The sequence below is a fragment of the Marmota flaviventris genome, chromosome 11 (genome assembly GCF_047511675.1).
Source record: "Marmota flaviventris isolate mMarFla1 chromosome 11, mMarFla1.hap1, whole genome shotgun sequence".
Taxonomy (NCBI): domain Eukaryota; kingdom Metazoa; phylum Chordata; class Mammalia; order Rodentia; family Sciuridae; genus Marmota; species Marmota flaviventris.
This window is the reverse complement of record NC_092508.1, coordinates 12442395-12459388: the sequence shown is the minus strand read 5'-3', so window position 1 is coordinate 12459388 and position 16994 is coordinate 12442395. Positions and strand designations below refer to the sequence as shown.

Here is a 16994-nt window from a genome sequence, read left to right as displayed (position 1 = left end):
ACCAATTACTCTGGTATCAGTCATGGTTTTATCGGACCCTTCAAGGTTATGGAAGTGTCTAGAAGACTCTGGAAGACATTCAAGGTTATGCAAGTGTCTGCTGCTTCCTCAGAGGAAAACTGGAGAATCCTGAAGGGGGGTGGAAGAGAGAGAGAAAGAAAAAGAGAGAAAATTAATATATGTATGTGCACTCCTAGGATAGATTCTTGCATCCTGATGGTTTCCTTTCCTTTCTCAGTGATCATGAAATGATCACAGTAATTATCAGATTAGTTTTATCTTTTCATCACCATAGTTACAATACCCAGGCCTATCACCTACTCAGGAATCTATAAAAATATGTAATATTGAAAAAAGTATAATTGCATAGAAGTTCTAAAAGAAACTGCTACATTAACATTAATGAAAACTTAAAAACCAGTACAAAGTTGATATTTAATTGTTAAATTTAGTATCAAAACAATGCCATTGCATTTGAAAACTATCTGTAGATTAGATTGCTCAATCTTTAGAGAATTGCTGTATGAGCATGATTACTGTGTAGATATCGTATCAGTTGTGAATTATGGGGGCTCTTTACAGTTCAATAATTACACAGAAAAATCATAAAAATCCATTCAAAGTATACAGGAAAAATTACATTTACTGTGGGGCATGAGGGCATCTTACTCTGTTTGCTATGATGTGTGGTAAAAGCTTTGAAACAAAGTGTTTGGAACCCATGAAAGTTTAAATGTAATCATGGCAAGCCTGGCCCTTGTTCTCAGGTGCCAGTTTATCTCAAATAACATATGGGTTGTTTCAAAAAATGCCTTCCCCAGAAATTGGAGCTTGTATAAGAACACTTGGTATTTTGGGGAGCAGGGAAAAGGTTGCTCTCTTAGTCCCATGTAATCCCCACATCATTCAGTAGACTCAGCAGAAAGTCTGAATTGGTGGATCATCATTATCTGTCTTTGCTTGTACACCAAAAAATATGGATGGTTTTAAAACAATGTAGAGAAAAGATATGCCTCATCAAAATTTGACTGATTTCATCCTTTGGTGATAGAAGAAAGTATATCTTCTTTCTTTTTTCTTTTGTGAAAATGCACTAATCTCTTCACAGCTGTGAAGATCCAGTTGTCGAGAACACACAAGTGTGCCTTTGCCTTCTGAGAGCAAAGAGAACACTGGTACTCCAAAGGAGAGCAGTGACACCTTGGAGGTCATCCTTTAGTGATGACCAGGGACATAATCAAGGGGAAGATGAGAAATGGTGATCTTAAAAAACAGTAATGAAAAGCAATGGGAGGTTGCATGCACTAAGAGTAAAAAGAAAGTTGTAATAAGAAACACAGTCCAGTGACTCCTTACTTAATAAAAAAAAAAAAAAAAATGATGAGCCACGACTGATTTGGAAGTACCTCACGGTCCGTCATCTCTTGATAATTGTTTACTCCAAGGAGCTAGAGTGTGAGTCGCCATCCCTCCCCTTGTCTTCCTTCCTTCCTTTTCCTCCCTCCCTGTCTCCCTCTCTTCATCTCCTTTTGAATCTACTTCATCTTTCTTGTTCTCTGTCTACTCTTCAGGCAAATTGCACAAGCAACAACAGCCCACACTTCTGAAATGTTATCCATAGAGTCTTCAAAGGAAGTTTCTTCTTTTGCAATAAAAACAGGTGCCTGCTACTTCAAAATTAATCTCTTAGTGGAATGAATGTTTCTTGGGGTAGAAAAGCTCTATTTTACATTTCTTTCTAGGTATAGAGCTCTTGTTTTTGGACTGCAAAAAGCCTTGGCATTTTTTTTTTAAATCAGGATGAAAACAGAGTATTTTGGTGATGTAATACTTGCTCTTTAAGTCTAAGTGAATACTGTATCACCAAAGGTAAGAAGTGAGTTGGACAATTTAACTTTAATATCACAGGCCTAGAGATGTGTAAGAGGCTTGATTACAGGTAGGATCTACTTTAGGATTTCCAGGACTGTCATGTACAATTAATTTGGTTAAAGAAACCTCAGTCAGAGCAACTTCATAAAGATTCATGTCATCAACCCAGGCACATAAATACCATGATAATTCAGAATGCCTTTATGTTACAGCATTTGAAAGTGACAGAAGAGCCAAAATGAGAGAGATAAAATTTTTTTAAATGTCCCTACTGCACGAAAGCTTTAAGCATCAACATTATAGTGCATGTGCCTATATACAAATTTGTGCATGATTGTGCATAATTTGTGCATAATTGATGGGAATCACCTCAGTGTCCCTCTGCAGGTGGAGTCATAGCCCGCATGGGTTTGAACATTCCACCACCAGGTGACCTGACCCCAGAGCTAGCCCTACAGGTGACTAGCTAGGGGTTTTCATTGCTACACGTAACTGGTGGCTATTGGTTTCTATTACAGACCTAAGTGGGGCTTGATGAACCTTCACAGAACCCAGACTGAACCCGAAGAGTCAAAACAAGGCCTTTACAGGTCAAGATGAAATCAAAATTTTGCCTGGATTTTGGAAAGGCTCAGTTTGCACATTGGAGATATCAGTATCCACATTTGAAAGAGTCTGATTAAGTCAGGAAACCTCCAGAGGAGCAGTTTATCCTTAGTTAGGTACATTTGGTGACGTGAAAGGCCGTCCATTTGTCAATCTCTTTTCTTCAGATCATACCTTTAGCATAAACTTGGAAAGAGCCTTATAGTAAATAAATATTTGTCATCCTTTCCTAAGAAAAACATTGAGTTTTTTCACTTCTTGGGACTGAGTGTGTGAACCCAGGAATGAATACATGGACAAATTGGCTCATTATGAAAACTCATCAACCAGGTTTCTGATGGATGATTCACCTGTTATTTTATATAATAAAAGATGGTACCCTAAGGTGTGCAAGGATTTATGCCTTCTATTAAATGGGGTTAATTTATAAGTTATGGTGATATTTTATCTATGTCATCATAGGATACACCGGTTTAATTCTCTCTGAAGCAGGAATTCAATGGTATTTTGAGGAATGTGTGGGCAGATATTTCATCACCATAACAAAACTAAGAAAGGATTTTCTGAAATGGATCTTAGAGGGTGACATCCTCTTGAATGAGGGCCACCAACTTAATAAGCTGGGGACCTAGGCCTGGATTTCAGGTTTTATATTCTGTGTTACCTGATCTCCTCTACTTGCTTTTAGAAGTAGCATTGATAAAAAGGTAAATTTGGGTATGTTTGGTGACAGAAAAATGCATAATAATTGACACTTACTATATGGTTCCTACCAGCAAAAATGCTCAAAACCTTATCAAGTAGTTTAAACCCTGTTATGTGCTAAGGCAACTCACAAGAGAGAGAAAAGCAAGATCACTGTGCACTTTACACAGGAAGTGCACCTTGAAGTGGGTTTGGGGCACCTGTGAGGTTTGGCTCAATAAATGTCTGTGGATGAGAACAGCTTGAGGTGAAGGACGGAAGCAGATCAATGTGGATCCCGAGGGGACCCGGGATGTCTGTGTTCTTGGGAGCAGGGAGCTATGGAAAAGAGGGTGGATGGTACTTGTGAAAATTAGGTGATTTTAAATTTCTTACAATATTAAGTATGGAGTCATAGAAAAAATTTTTGAACAAGGTAGATGTGCTGAAAGTCATCTATGTGGCATTGTGTCCTCGTTACTTGTGAGCAGAGAGATCCTGGGAACCAGCAAGGAGGTTTCTGGGACATGAGATAAATACAGGAGCTATTGCAAAGAAAAAGACAAACTGTCACAGAACTTACTTTACAGAGAAAGGAAAAGAAAACTGATGATAAGTATTAGAAAACTATTAGAAGATTTGTTCAGAAAAATGGAGGTGGCACTCCTGCGAAACATGGGTAAATCACTAGGGGGATTCAGACATTGAGAGGAAGCTTTATCTTGTTTTCCTGGTGAGCATGTGTGTATAATGCCTGGTGTGCAGAATACTGAGATCCAAGACCAAGCAAGAGCGCAGGGAGAGGACAGAGCTACCGGAGTCTGTACCCGACTCGAGAAAGAAAAGACTGGATCAGAAGCCACAGGAGTGCTCTTCTAAAGGGAAAGTGCAGAACAAGGACGTGAAGCAGGAGACAATGAAAGGAGAGAGGTGAAGTGATGAGGGTTATAGACAGAAAGGGGAAGAGAAGAGAAGTATAGTACATGTGTGTGTGTACACTTGAGTCTGTTTAGCAGAGGTGAGGAGCGACGTTCCTCTTGTATATGCCGGGTATTTTTCTCTGAACTTTCCAAGTCATTTTGTTCCATCTTTTTATCTACCATCAACTCGACTCTTCCCCATTACTCTGGGTGATAAAATATTCCACCTATCACTATTTGCTTAGAATAATATATATGCAATAAAATGAATGCATTCTGAAATACGTTTGATTTCTGGATAGGTTGGAAAATAAATCCATGGATCCAGAATCCTTCCTACTTCATATTCTGCCACACAAAACATCATGGAGTTCTTAGAGGATCATTATAAAATGTAAACAAAATAGAAATATGTTAAATAAAAACTTTAACTCATCATAGGAAATATGATGAATGTAGTCATGGAAGTCAAGGGAGGGAGGGAGGAAGGAAGGAAGGAAGGAAGGAGGGAGGGAGGGAGGAAGGGAGGGAAGGAAGGAAGGGAAGGAAGGAGACAGGCAGGCTTTGGAGTGCATAGGTAACATTTTAGAATGTAGGAGTCCTCTGGACCAAAGCTAAAGATGAAGCATCAAAAATAATCAGGTTACTTGCTTTCCCTGTAATGGGTATCCCTGCTACTGCAATCACTCCACAGAAACTAACCTTAAATGGGATAAAATGTGCAAGAGATCAGGCCTGGGCTTCCAGAGATTTGTTCCTTATCCCCCAAGAGCTGATCTGAGAATAAAGTTCCTTTCCGAGTCAATTGTTATGAAGGTGTTTAGTCACCCGCCAATTATTAGCCAACATCAGAGGCTAATAATTGTTTTCTTTTCCTTTCTCTGTTTCTGCATATTCCCAGAACACTTAGCAAAACCAAAAGGGAGACAGAAAGCCATCCCAACTCTGCAGATGTTACTCAGCTAACCTTTTGTCTTTTCTTCTTGTTTGCAGAACCTAAAGTAAGCTGCAAGTTAGGCCGATCTGCATCCACATCAGGTGTGCCTCCGCCCTCGGCTCCTCCTCTCAGGCAAGCCAGTGACCTGCAACAGAGCCAGGTACCATCATCGTTAGCCAATCGTGATTGACTTCCTGTGATGCAACATGCCAAATGCTTCCCACTTCTGTCTGTCGTGTGTCGCTGTAGACAACTCTTGCATTTGCTTTTATTTTTCTCTCTGTGTATGGGGTGGGGGATGAGTTCTGGCCTTCTGTGTTTTCATCTCAAGAGGAATGTCTTTCTTCTTTGTGACTGGTGAAACTTTCTTTGCTGTTTGTTACCAAATCGTTTTTGTCTCTGGTTTCCATCATTCTGTAATTTAAATGTAGTAAACATGTACTGTATGTATTGGCATAGTGGCTATTCTTTAAAATTCTTTCTCTTTTCCATGTTTTGTGTACTTTTATACTGTCTCTGAAAATTTATCAACATTTGATAAATTTATCTACCTTGTTTTATGTAAATTTCTTTTTAAATGTTTTGTCCACAATATTGCACAGATGTTATCAATGAATTTGTACATATCTTTCAGCTCTTATCTTATTATACTGTAATATTTGTGGAAGTTTACTTTTATTTTTATTTAGCTTGGAGCATGATTGTAAGATACTGTGAATATTGATGTCCTTATAAATATTCATATACCAACTCATTTGCATTGAACACGGCAGCTAGTGGTTCTTCTTTCTTAGGCTGTGGAGACAAATTGACTGACCAGATAATCTAGATATTTACCGAAAGCTGTAGATTAATAAGGCAACCTCCAAATAAATGACTTTTCTTTCCTATACCAACAATATCAGAAATGTTTTCAGAAAGGGAATGTAAGTGTTCATGCATGGTAAATGAGATCTCTATTATCACTTTGAGAACAGAGGCAAAAAATAAAAGCATAAACTAAAACATCATTTAATTCTTAAAGTACAATATGTTGCTCTGAAGTTCATTTGAGTGTGTGGTTATGAATGAGGAATTCAGTATGGGGGAAGCCACTCACATAAATGTCCTATGTGTAACTCACTCAATAGGAATTCAACACATTGACTTGATTTGTAAGGCGTGATCACTGTCGCTGTGAAGTGCTATAGGTGGGATAATGTCACCCTGGAGTGGGTTCTCCCTGCTTCCCAGGTTCAACCATGAAACTCTTCTGAAACAGTAAATGATGAAACTAATGATGACACCTCCTTGGGAACTGTCCAGTACTGATTAGCAAATTACATATTCATCCATTATTTTAAATGTCTGCTATTTGAAAAGCATAACTACACAGATTAATTGCATTTCTATAATGAGAGGCATGGCGCTTCTTAGAATTTTGTCTGCCTTAAATATGCACAGTATTTTATTTGTGAATATATGAGGTACCTACAAACCCAAGTGCTTCTCTTAAGGGTGTCTCAAGTGGCATTTGGAACTTCTTGTGTCTTAAACAGTTAAATGCCTTTATAACTAAATGTAGCCATCTTAAACACTTCTTTGTTTTTTATTTTTTATTTTGCTTTGTTTTGGTACCCCGGCTGGAACCCAGGGGTGCTTAACCACTGAGCTACATCCTAGCTTTTTATTTATTTTTTATTAGTTTTATTTAGAGACAGGGTCTTGCTAAGTTGCTGAGGCTGGGTTTGAACTTGCAATCCTCCTGCCTCAGCCTCCCAAGTCACTGGGATCACAGGAGTGTGACACCATGCCTATCTCTTAAACACTTTGAATATAAAGGAAGTCGAAAAGATAAGACAATAAATAAATAATAACACAATCTCACTAAGATAAACTGTTTAATCCCCAAAATGCTGTGTTTACTAATATCTGAAATTTAAAAATATTAGATATAGAGTTTTAGCTAATTGGTGGAAAATTGCATTAATACAATCCATTTTCCAGGTATTCAATTGCTGCTATTACATTATTACCCTCAGTATCTCAGAAGTGTTCTGTGTGTTGTGTTTTGTTTTGCCTTTTCGTAATTGACTGTACAGTTGTTTCATCTAAGACCCTTCAGCTCTCCATGCAAGCAGGTTCCGAGAGCAACCTTCCAAAACAGAGGCAATCACCTGTTTATGCCCTGCATTATCAGCTCTTTGCTCACCTAATGGGAAGTTCTTCTTTCTTCAAAATACACCAAGGGAAAACCTCTCACCCTTTTTACATGCTGTTAGATTCTTTATCTATGGAAACTTCTTCTGACACCCAGATCACCAGAGATGGGCCATCAGGGCTGTGAATGAGAAAAGTGCCTTCCGGGCTTCTCTGTGGCCGAGCAACAATGGTAAAACCTTGCTCTGAATTAACCAAAGTCAACCAACATGCACGAAAGGTCCCCTTTCACTTAATCCCAGTCCCTCAGCCCTAGTCTTGATTCAGTTGTCTTAAGTGGCAGTGAGGCTGACATGGCCCTGTGCTCAGGAATGTGAAGCAAGGGCAAAAGATGTCCAAATGCTTTTTCTGAGAGCAAATGCTCAAATTTTATTCAGGCTTGTGGAGCACATAGCATTATTAAAGACGAAATCATCCTGGTCAGTAATAAAGCAGTTTTCTAACACTAGGATCCCTCATAGTTCTTAAAATCCAGAATTCCTAATAGGACCTATGTAGAATTCTTCCTAGAAATCATTGGAAAACAATGTGATCTATTAAAAAAGAAATGGAAGCAGTCAACAAACCCCAAACCATTCTGGGAGGGACAGTCTACGAGGAATCTGGCCTTAGGAAGACCTCATTCATGGAGTGGTATTTGCATCCTATCTCTTTTCAGTGCTTTGTGCTCTCTGAGAAGTGTTACAGGTGGCATTAGGTAGAACTGCTAAGCATTGCTCCAGCAGAAATGAGCAGAAGTGGCCAAAAGTGACTGACCCCAACCCTCGGCTGTCTGATAGAACTGATAGGACCAACCATTTCCAGAGAGTCTAAGGCCACTGAAGACAGGATGGCCCGCCATCTCAGTGGGCGGGAAACAAGGGGAAGGTAATGTTGATCGACTTGTTTTAGCATCAGGTAACAAGCACAGGCATGAGATCGGTGGAAATATAAAATATTTTCTGACTGGGATTTCAAAATAGGTAAGATAAAATAGGAAGCTAGGGAAAGAAGTGTGATTTTCAAGCATTCAGGCTTTGTTCTACACCACATTATTCTGTGAAACCCGGAGAGATGAAAATCAGATTTTCTTCCTTTATACTTCACTCTTGAGCAAACAAACTAGGCAGGGACAATTGAGGACATTTTCTTGGAATTTTAATGCAATGCAACCACTTGTTTTGATATTTGCCATTACACAAATCTTTGGGAATTAAACTGAATTTCTCTGCCTTAAAAAGGTAATCTCTTCCTTGTAAAAGTAACAAGTATAAAAGTCAGTCGTCTGCTGAACTTGGAGCACCTGTCACGTTCTCCTTTGTTTTCTTCTGTAATAGAGAAGAAAGCCATGTGCTCCAAAGAAAGAGTCACGAGTGCTTTAGAGACAGCAGCTGATGTGCATGAATTTCATCATCCCTGGCTGAGAACGAGCCCCCTGTCTTCAGGGATCCCACTGGGGTCAGCACCGTTATTTACAGTCCTCCTGCAGCAGGTGGTGGGGCAGGGCATGCAAAACCAAGCCCTCCTTCAAGAATGGAGCTGCCAGGATGGGTCTCCATGCCAAAGGGCAGCTCTGCCAGGAAAGATGCTCCAGAGGTCTGTTTGCACTCATTTTTCTGGGAAGGAAGGAGATGTGGGCACACCCACCACCATGCACAGTCTCACCCTCGCCACACACACACACACACACACACACGCACTCATGAACACACACACTTCACAAATGGCCCAAAGGTTTGACTGGAACTTCAACTTCTTCCTGAGGCTTGTTTATCATTTAAGCTGGGTGACCTCTGAGGGTCTTTGATATGGGGGAGAGGAATAAGACCATCTGCTGTTTTGTTTGGAAACACATTTCAAAGTCTGGCAGACCCACATCTCTCTAGAAGTCCATGCAGAAAGCCTTAGCCTCTGGACTCATGATCTCTGTGCTGTGGGTCCCTGAACCATTATGCCTATGTCCTCACACCCAGGACAGGCCTCGCCCAGCTCCTGCCCTTTCATACTCCAAGGCTGTTATTCAGGTTAGTAGCCCAGGTCCTTTTGAGTGCAGCCCTCTAGTCCCTCCATGCTCCTAATATCACACTTCTGGGGGGTGTCCAGAGCATAATGAGAGCTTCCAGGGTGCCCGTAGGGCCCAGTGGCTCTCTGTTCCCACAGGGTCCATAGCTGTCTGCACACCTGCATCTGGCTGGCACTCCTGGATGCTGGAAGAGCACGCTGGGGTGACCCTCCATAACTTAGTTTGTGTCCAGAGAGTATTTCTAGACCTGTCTGCATGTTAAAAATTGTTTTCTAGGTACTTTTGAAAAAGGACCCCATGGGGTCATGAGATCAATACACTCAGAGGTGAAGGTGAAGGGCTTAGGATTCCTTGGCAAGGACTGTGCCCAGTCCCAAGGACGTGCCCAGCACGTGTGATGAGCCAGTGGTCCTTTGCTGACTGACTCATTCTCTCCCTCTGTAAATATCCCCTGAAAAACTTTCTTCTCCCACAGTCTGATCTTGTCCCTGTTCTTCATTCCTTTTAATGCCTCCAGAGCAGGGATGTTTTGACTTTCCCATAGCTCCTGAAACGCTTTGCCTTACAGCATGGAAGACTCCTTACTCTCTCTTAAGGTCTCTGCAAGTTTTTGGCTTCAGCTTTCTGGATTGTGAGGGTATTTGCACATAAAACATGTGCAAGCCTTCTGGAGGAAGGCTTCAGACAGGGAGACCAAACAGAGCAATATTCCAGGGTGTGAAATGAGGATGCAGAGAAGAAATTCAACCTCAGCCACTCAGTGCCCAGAATCAACCCCACACAATGTCACTTTAAAGACTTTGGCCTCATTTAATATTTCCTTCAATTACATCAGGTAGAAAAACTGAATGAAACCAAAGAGCGATATGGAAAAATCTCCATACCTTCATCTCAATTCTGCTGAAAACTTAAACCTGCTCTGCAGAAATTAAGTTTTAAAAAAATACAAAACCTAAAGGCAGAGAAAAGCTCCAACCACATTTCCTCTGTAGAAGTCTTGGGCAAGAGGTGACCCGTTCGGCCAAGGCTGTGTGTCATGGAGCTCGGCTCGTGCCTAGTAAGCCTAGGACATGTTTTGTGGGGCTTTCTAACCGACCAGTTGGGTACATTTTTACCTATGTCTCACCTAGAAAAGTGCTCAGGTTCTGTGCTGGACACAAAGGAACAGTGTTGAGAGGTGAAATACCCGAGGAAATGTGGACGGAGGACACACAAGACCAGCTTTGTACTTGCTTGATTCCCCTTGGGGGTCACCCGACATGTATTTCCAAGTATGGAAAAATCCAAGAGGGTACTTGGAAGCCCCCATTCAGTTCACAACACAGGGGCACTATGTTGTCAAAGAACTATTTATCTGCACCAAATTCAAATTGTGAAGTGTTATATTAACAGATTATGTATAAAAACGATGTTTATTTGTTATAATGAGGATATTTATTGAAGAATGGATCTGTGAAATGAAATGTAGAATAAATTTATATTGCAAATGAGAATGTCAGTGGCTAAATTGATATATTGCCATGTATTATGGCATCATTACCTTAAAATAATGCAAGTATTACAAAAAAACGCACCACATTATCTTACACATGGTCTCTAAAATCCTATTTGATTGATTTATAGAATCTGAAGTTTTAGTTTTTGTGAAGCTCTCTATGAGCTATAATTAATGTCATATTTAAAGAAGGAAAATTGTGTTAATACCTTTGAATAGCATAAAAGGCAGCTGAATCCAGTAATATGTGAACTGAAATGTTGGAATTATTTGATATCCATATTCATACAAAAGTGACAAGACAGCAGTAACTCAGATTACATTTTATAACTAACTGAAGAGTGTGTTGAGAAATATGGACATACTCTTTAGCCATTGCATGCTTGTGAATGTTAAGTGACAATATCTGGGGACAAAAGTGACAGAGTGTTTGGGGGTCATCTTTTAAAGTCAAGTAGTATCATAACAAGCTTTTCAGTAGCCTTATTATTATTATTATTTTGAGGTACTGGGGATTGAACTCAGGGGTATTTGATCACTGAACCACATCCCCAGCCCTATTTTGTATTTTATTTAGAGACAGGGTCTCACAGAGCTGTTTAGTGCCTCACCATTGCCGAGGCTGGTTTTGAACTCACAATTCTCCTGCCTCAGCTTCCGTAGCCACTGGGATTACAGGCATGAGTCACTGCACCCGGCCTCAGTAGCCTTATTATTGAGTAGAGTGAAACAAGCTCATCTCAGCCACTTATTCCCCTGGAGTATGAGAGAGAGTTTAATAAACAAGAGAATATTCTCTGAGAAGTCTTGAACCAAAGGACAAAGTGCACACCTCCTTCACCACACAATTGATGGTCACTGTTGCTACCCCTTGTGACAACTTAGGGTACTAAAGTGAGGTTACAAGCTTTGTCAGAGTCTATGATCTGAACTACTCAGCTAGATAAAAACCAGCCAAGATTTAGAGAAATTCAAGAATGTATTTTCATCTTGACTTCACAAGTTAGTAGTTGTGTGACTGTAAATATGTGGCTCAAATTTTGTTCTCTTTTTTTGTAAAATAGAGGCAGTATTATTTGACTAGTGCTGTTGTTGAGGATTAATGAAATAATACACATATGATAGGTCTAGGTAGACACCACCTCTTAGGAAAATATTAATTCATTCTTCTTTCTTTTAAAGTCTCTCTTCCAAAAATTCAACTTTCATACTTGCTGAAAATTTTAAGAAAGAGAGTAGTTCTGGTCAGTAATATTCCATAGAAGGTGATCACAGAGGGAATGGTTTGGTGCTTCCCATATTACCAACCCTACAGGTGGTTTGAATGAAAAATAAATATAAATTGGCTGCAGGTATCATTTAAGAAATGTCAGATCACCTGTCCTCGGTTACCACTTATGCCCCTATTTGAACTAATGTATGGATAAATGCAGTGGAAATGTTACGGCTGTGTAGGACACTATTATCTGCATCTGCATCTGAAAGGGTCAGGACAAAAAAAAATTGAAACTATTTATTTATTTCCAATGCCAGAATTTATTTAAAGATTCCCAAGACCACAGTTGCAAGAGTCTTCTTTTTTTCTTATCCACAACATGAACTTTATGAAATGTATCAATTTAAATCTTGAAAGTGTGGGTCTCTAGATGGGGATGGCCTTTCCAGCTTGGACAAGCATAGCAATAGATGGGTACATGGCGCCCTCTAGTGTTTGAAGTGCATATTGCAACCAGTGGTTGGCTTTCCAAAATAATACAAACAAAACTCTGTTTAAGGCAGGGACAATGTTCGTTGTTTGTCTTTTAGATAATTATTTTTAATACTTTTGGGAAGGGGGACATAATGAATCACATCTAGTGATAGTGATCTCTGAATGCTGTGCATTATTTGTGAACAGATGCAGTCGTTTTCACTAGGATTTATGACATGAATCGTATCACCTGGTCTAGCCTGAGTGTCCACGAGAGGTCATTACCCCTGTTTTGCAGACCAAAAATAAATAAATAAATAAATAAATAAAAAGCAGAGAAAACTTAATTGACTAAATGGAAGAATTTCTTTTGTTTGCCATTAACATCTTTGAAACGACTAAGATTTTTTTCCCCTAAAAGAGCCATTTTTCCAACTAGTGATAAATTAACCTCCAAATTAAATTACAGGTGGATTGAAAATAAAGGTTATCACTATATTAATATTGGCTCACTATTGCACTGCATGACACTGAGAATAATAAATACATCCACCTGGTGAGTGCCTTACTTAAGAAGCATTAGAGACCTCTAATTTCTCCACCCAGCTCACCTGATGGTTAACTCTTTGTTCTTTATTCTGTGCTACAAATGAACATTGCCTTCAGGTTGACAGCATTTTCCCAAATGAAACAGATTTCTAAAATAGCATTTTTGGAGAGCTCATTAAGTGCTTGGCACAGTGTTCATAAGTCTACATTATCAAATTTTATTCTCATGGTACTCTATGACATAGGCATACCATTCCTGTGTCACTGACGAGAAAACTGGAGCTAATGGGTTTCTACTGCTTGTTGTGGGTCCCACAGGTGGTCAGTGGCTATGTGCACGTGAACCATAAGCCCAGGTGGTTCTCTGTACCAAAGCTCTGCCCCATACACAGCTGCCCTGAGTACGCCTGCTTCTCTGAATTTGCTTTAGTTTCATTCATCTATTTATTTAATCACGCTTTGATTTTTCCAGGGTTTGTCTTAGAAAAGTTAGAAAACAAAATGTTTTTAAAAATTTTGGGAGAGAATGAATTCTGATGGACTTCTGCTAAACAGGGTTCCACCTGTGAAGAAAATTTCTGAGAATGAAGTGGGACTGGGGGAGGGGAGAAGTAACTCCTGGAGGAAAGCTGAGTGGCACTGGTTGGTTGCACCACACTCTTGAGGACCATGAAGTATCGGTGTGACAGCACAACTAACCCTTTCACATTAAGAGAAGAAAAGACACCCCTCTCTCATATCTAGGTTGCTAGATTCGTGGTGTACATTTACCCAAAACCACACAAAGGACAATAATATATTCACCAGGGTTCTGACTTCTGGGCTTCCATAGCATTCCATTGAACAGACACTTTAAAGTTTGAGAGAAGGGTAACCATACTGTCAGTTCAAAGCATTTGTTTTCTAAAGCAAATGCTGCATTAGAGCTAGTTAATAATCCCTGGTTGTCAGCTGTTTTGACAGGGATGGTATTTGGTATTTGCAATGTTACATTTAATGACTTCCTTCCCCAAAATCAGGCATTTATTTGAAGGACCAAAAGGTGTCAAGAGTAATCCTACCTAACCCAATAAACTTTGCATATGAAAGTACAGGAAGCCAACAGAGCCAAAGTTGCTTATCATTCAAGGCATACTTCAGGTAGGACCCCAATCTGTGCTAAGTAATGAAACAGGGATCCTAGGAGAAGTCAGGCACTTACACTCAAAGGTGAGTGTCTTCAGGCTTTGCGAAATTTCCAGGTATTTTGATTTCAACATCTATTTGAAGCAAGATAATGGATATGAAAGTGCATTTTAGAATCGAATGGATAAACGCAAATACTTATTTTGGGTCATTCATGTATTTGACACATGGGCTGTTTTTAACACTTCGTTAGAGCAAATAAGTGCAAATACTCTTGCCTCTAAGAACACATGCATCGGGGAAATGAGAGGAGCAGAAGAATAGGGAGGAGGATGGAGCCACATAAGCAGCTTTACTGTTTGGACTTCTTTCTCTTGAATCCAAATGTATCTTACAAGATGACCATATGCAGTATTGTGACAAACTCAGTGTCTGTCACCCATTTCCCACCTTGCATCTCCAGTATGGCTGTCTGTTCCCAAATCCATTCTTTTCATCAAAGGGAGTGTGAGTATATGTTAACCACCCCCCTGCACAATTCTATAAGGTCTGCTATTGCCTAGAGAGTGGAATAGGGCCCTGTGTGACCTGGCCCTGGCCCTGGGCAGCTCCACCATCCACCACCTACTTCCAGCTTCTTATGACGCCTCCTGTCATCCACCATTCTTTCTCACTTTATCATGATCTAGGGATGCCTCCAGCAATTGCTTCACTCTTCCTTCTTCTTGGAACTTCTTCCCAAGTGCTGGGTTGCTGGCAAACTATCACTTATCCATTTAAGTGTGGGGTCACATGTATTCTGTTGTTAGACTGTCCCAACTCTCCCAAGCATAGCTCCCTTCTTCTTTGTCTCTCCACTGTAATTACCAAACATAGCCATAAATAATACTATATTTGTACCACAGAGGAACACTGTAGAGAGATAATACCTATGTTCTGTTATGGAAAAGAAGTCTGCAAAGAGTCAAGTAAATTCCTTTGCTATCAGAGTTTCTACCTTGCAGATGCGCTATGAAACATAGAGAGGGAGAGATGATTATTGCATATTTCTCTAATACATTTGATCATGGATCTGTTTTTTTCATTTTTGAAAATTTGTTTTGATTCCAAAAAAATACCTTATAGTTGTTTGCATTAGAATGTAGGCTTCTTGAGGGCTGGGAATATATATTTTCCACTTGGAAACTTCTAGTTGTTTCAATAGATATTGAATGAAAAAACAAATTAACATTAAGGGTGGAACAGACATGCATATTATTGTAAAACTGTTGTGATGATTTGCAGAGGCATTTTGGCTCCTGGCAGGGGGTTCTCCCTGTAGTCATCACAGAGTTTCTCCTCAGTAATTAACTAGTCGTACCTGCTTGCTGAGGATGAAAGAGAAGTTGGAAAAGAGAATGGAAATGAAGTACCACTGAGACAGGTAACATAATACTGCAATTCACATTGAAAGAGAAATTTCTATTAAACCCAATCCTAAAAATCAATTTCAAAAAATAAGCAGCTTTATTAATGGAAGGAGAAATAAAATATTGTGAGAAGTATTCTAAATAGACCTTCTGTACTTAAATGACAAAGACCTTATATATTAAGAACAAAACAGTAACATGGATTGGAGTGAATTAAGACCTTTATAGTCTTCAAGAACAGAAAGGATTATGAAGGCTTTTCCCCAGAAATAATTCAATATACAATTATATTTTTTTTAAAAATCACATTTACATGATATCTAAATTCATTTGATTTTACTTAGATTTTCTCCTTATAAAATTTTGCACAAAGTTCATTGAAACTGTGCTCTGTTTTTTCCTCTCTTTTCCCTTCTACTGTTCTGCCCTAGCTTTGCTGGGCAGATGCCCTAAACACCTGAGACTTGCCTGCTGGGTTATTTAGAGCTTGTTCCATGCCTCCAGAATTTCTAAAAATTCTCTTGTAGCCAAGTTTAAATACAAAGGCAAAATGGTAAAAAAAAAAAAAAAAAAAAAAAAAGTGAAGAGTCTCAATGACAATCAGATGTCAGCTATGACAGTTTTTGAGCAGAGAGGTCACCCTCTGCTCCACTGTCTGCCGTCCCAGTGCAGTCATAGGTGGGGTGGGTGCATCTGCCCCTCCCTCCGTCACAGGCAGGCCTGAGTCCACCCTGTCTGCCCCAGAGTGATGAATCTCAATAAGATAAAGTTCAATGTCTGTCACTGAGAAGGAAAAACTGAGGTGCGTGCGGGGTGAGGCCCGGGAACTGGTCTAGAGTAGGACGGATGGGGTCCTTATTCCTTTCTTGTCCTTCCTCTTTCCTTTCTCCTGCCTCCCAGTAGCTCTCAGGGGCTTTGCATGGTGTGGCTGGACCTAAAGAAACCCTGGACCCTGGACCCTGGAGGATGCCAGGTGCAGGCATGGAATACTGGTTTGGCAACCTTGCTCACCATGGCTCTGAAAATAGCCATCTGAAGTCTGAACAAAAGTGTAGTGGGGGTAAAATTAATGGGAGGGGGCATCCTATTTTTTCTTCTCTTTCCAAAACTTTCATGTTCTAAAATCACTCACCTTATACAAAGTTTTCACCTCCTGTGTCTCATTCCCCCTATTTAGCCTCTTGCACCACCAACCACACACTATTAATGAACATGTGTAACTGTCTTTGACATTTCAAAGTAATTCACATTAGTAATTTGGAGTTTACAAATGGCTTTTATGTATTCAGTCAACAAATCTTCAACATCCACCTGCTAAACACCAGATGTTCTGCTTGACGCTCAAGTTTGCAAGATGCCGATTCAAACTCCTCTGTTCAAAGGCATCTCAACCTCATAAAGAAGCCAGGTTGCGTGTGTGTGCACTTGTGTGTGTGTACTTGCAGTTCAGGGTAATTGAGAAGCATATACACGGAAGATAGAGGGATTGACTGCCAGTGTTGGGGT

At 39.9% G+C, this 16994-nt stretch overlaps 1 protein-coding gene across 1 annotated transcript in view; it reads left to right on the top strand.

The window, feature by feature from the left end:
* Positions 1-16994, top strand: part of Nyap2 (neuronal tyrosine-phosphorylated phosphoinositide-3-kinase adaptor 2) — a 235869-nt gene that overhangs the window by 194137 nt on the left and 24738 nt on the right. The window contains exon 5 of the mRNA XM_027941643.2: positions 5076-5179. Coding sequence (XP_027797444.1) covers positions 5076-5179 — 104 coding nt within the window. The remainder of the gene's footprint in view (positions 1-5075; positions 5180-16994) is intronic.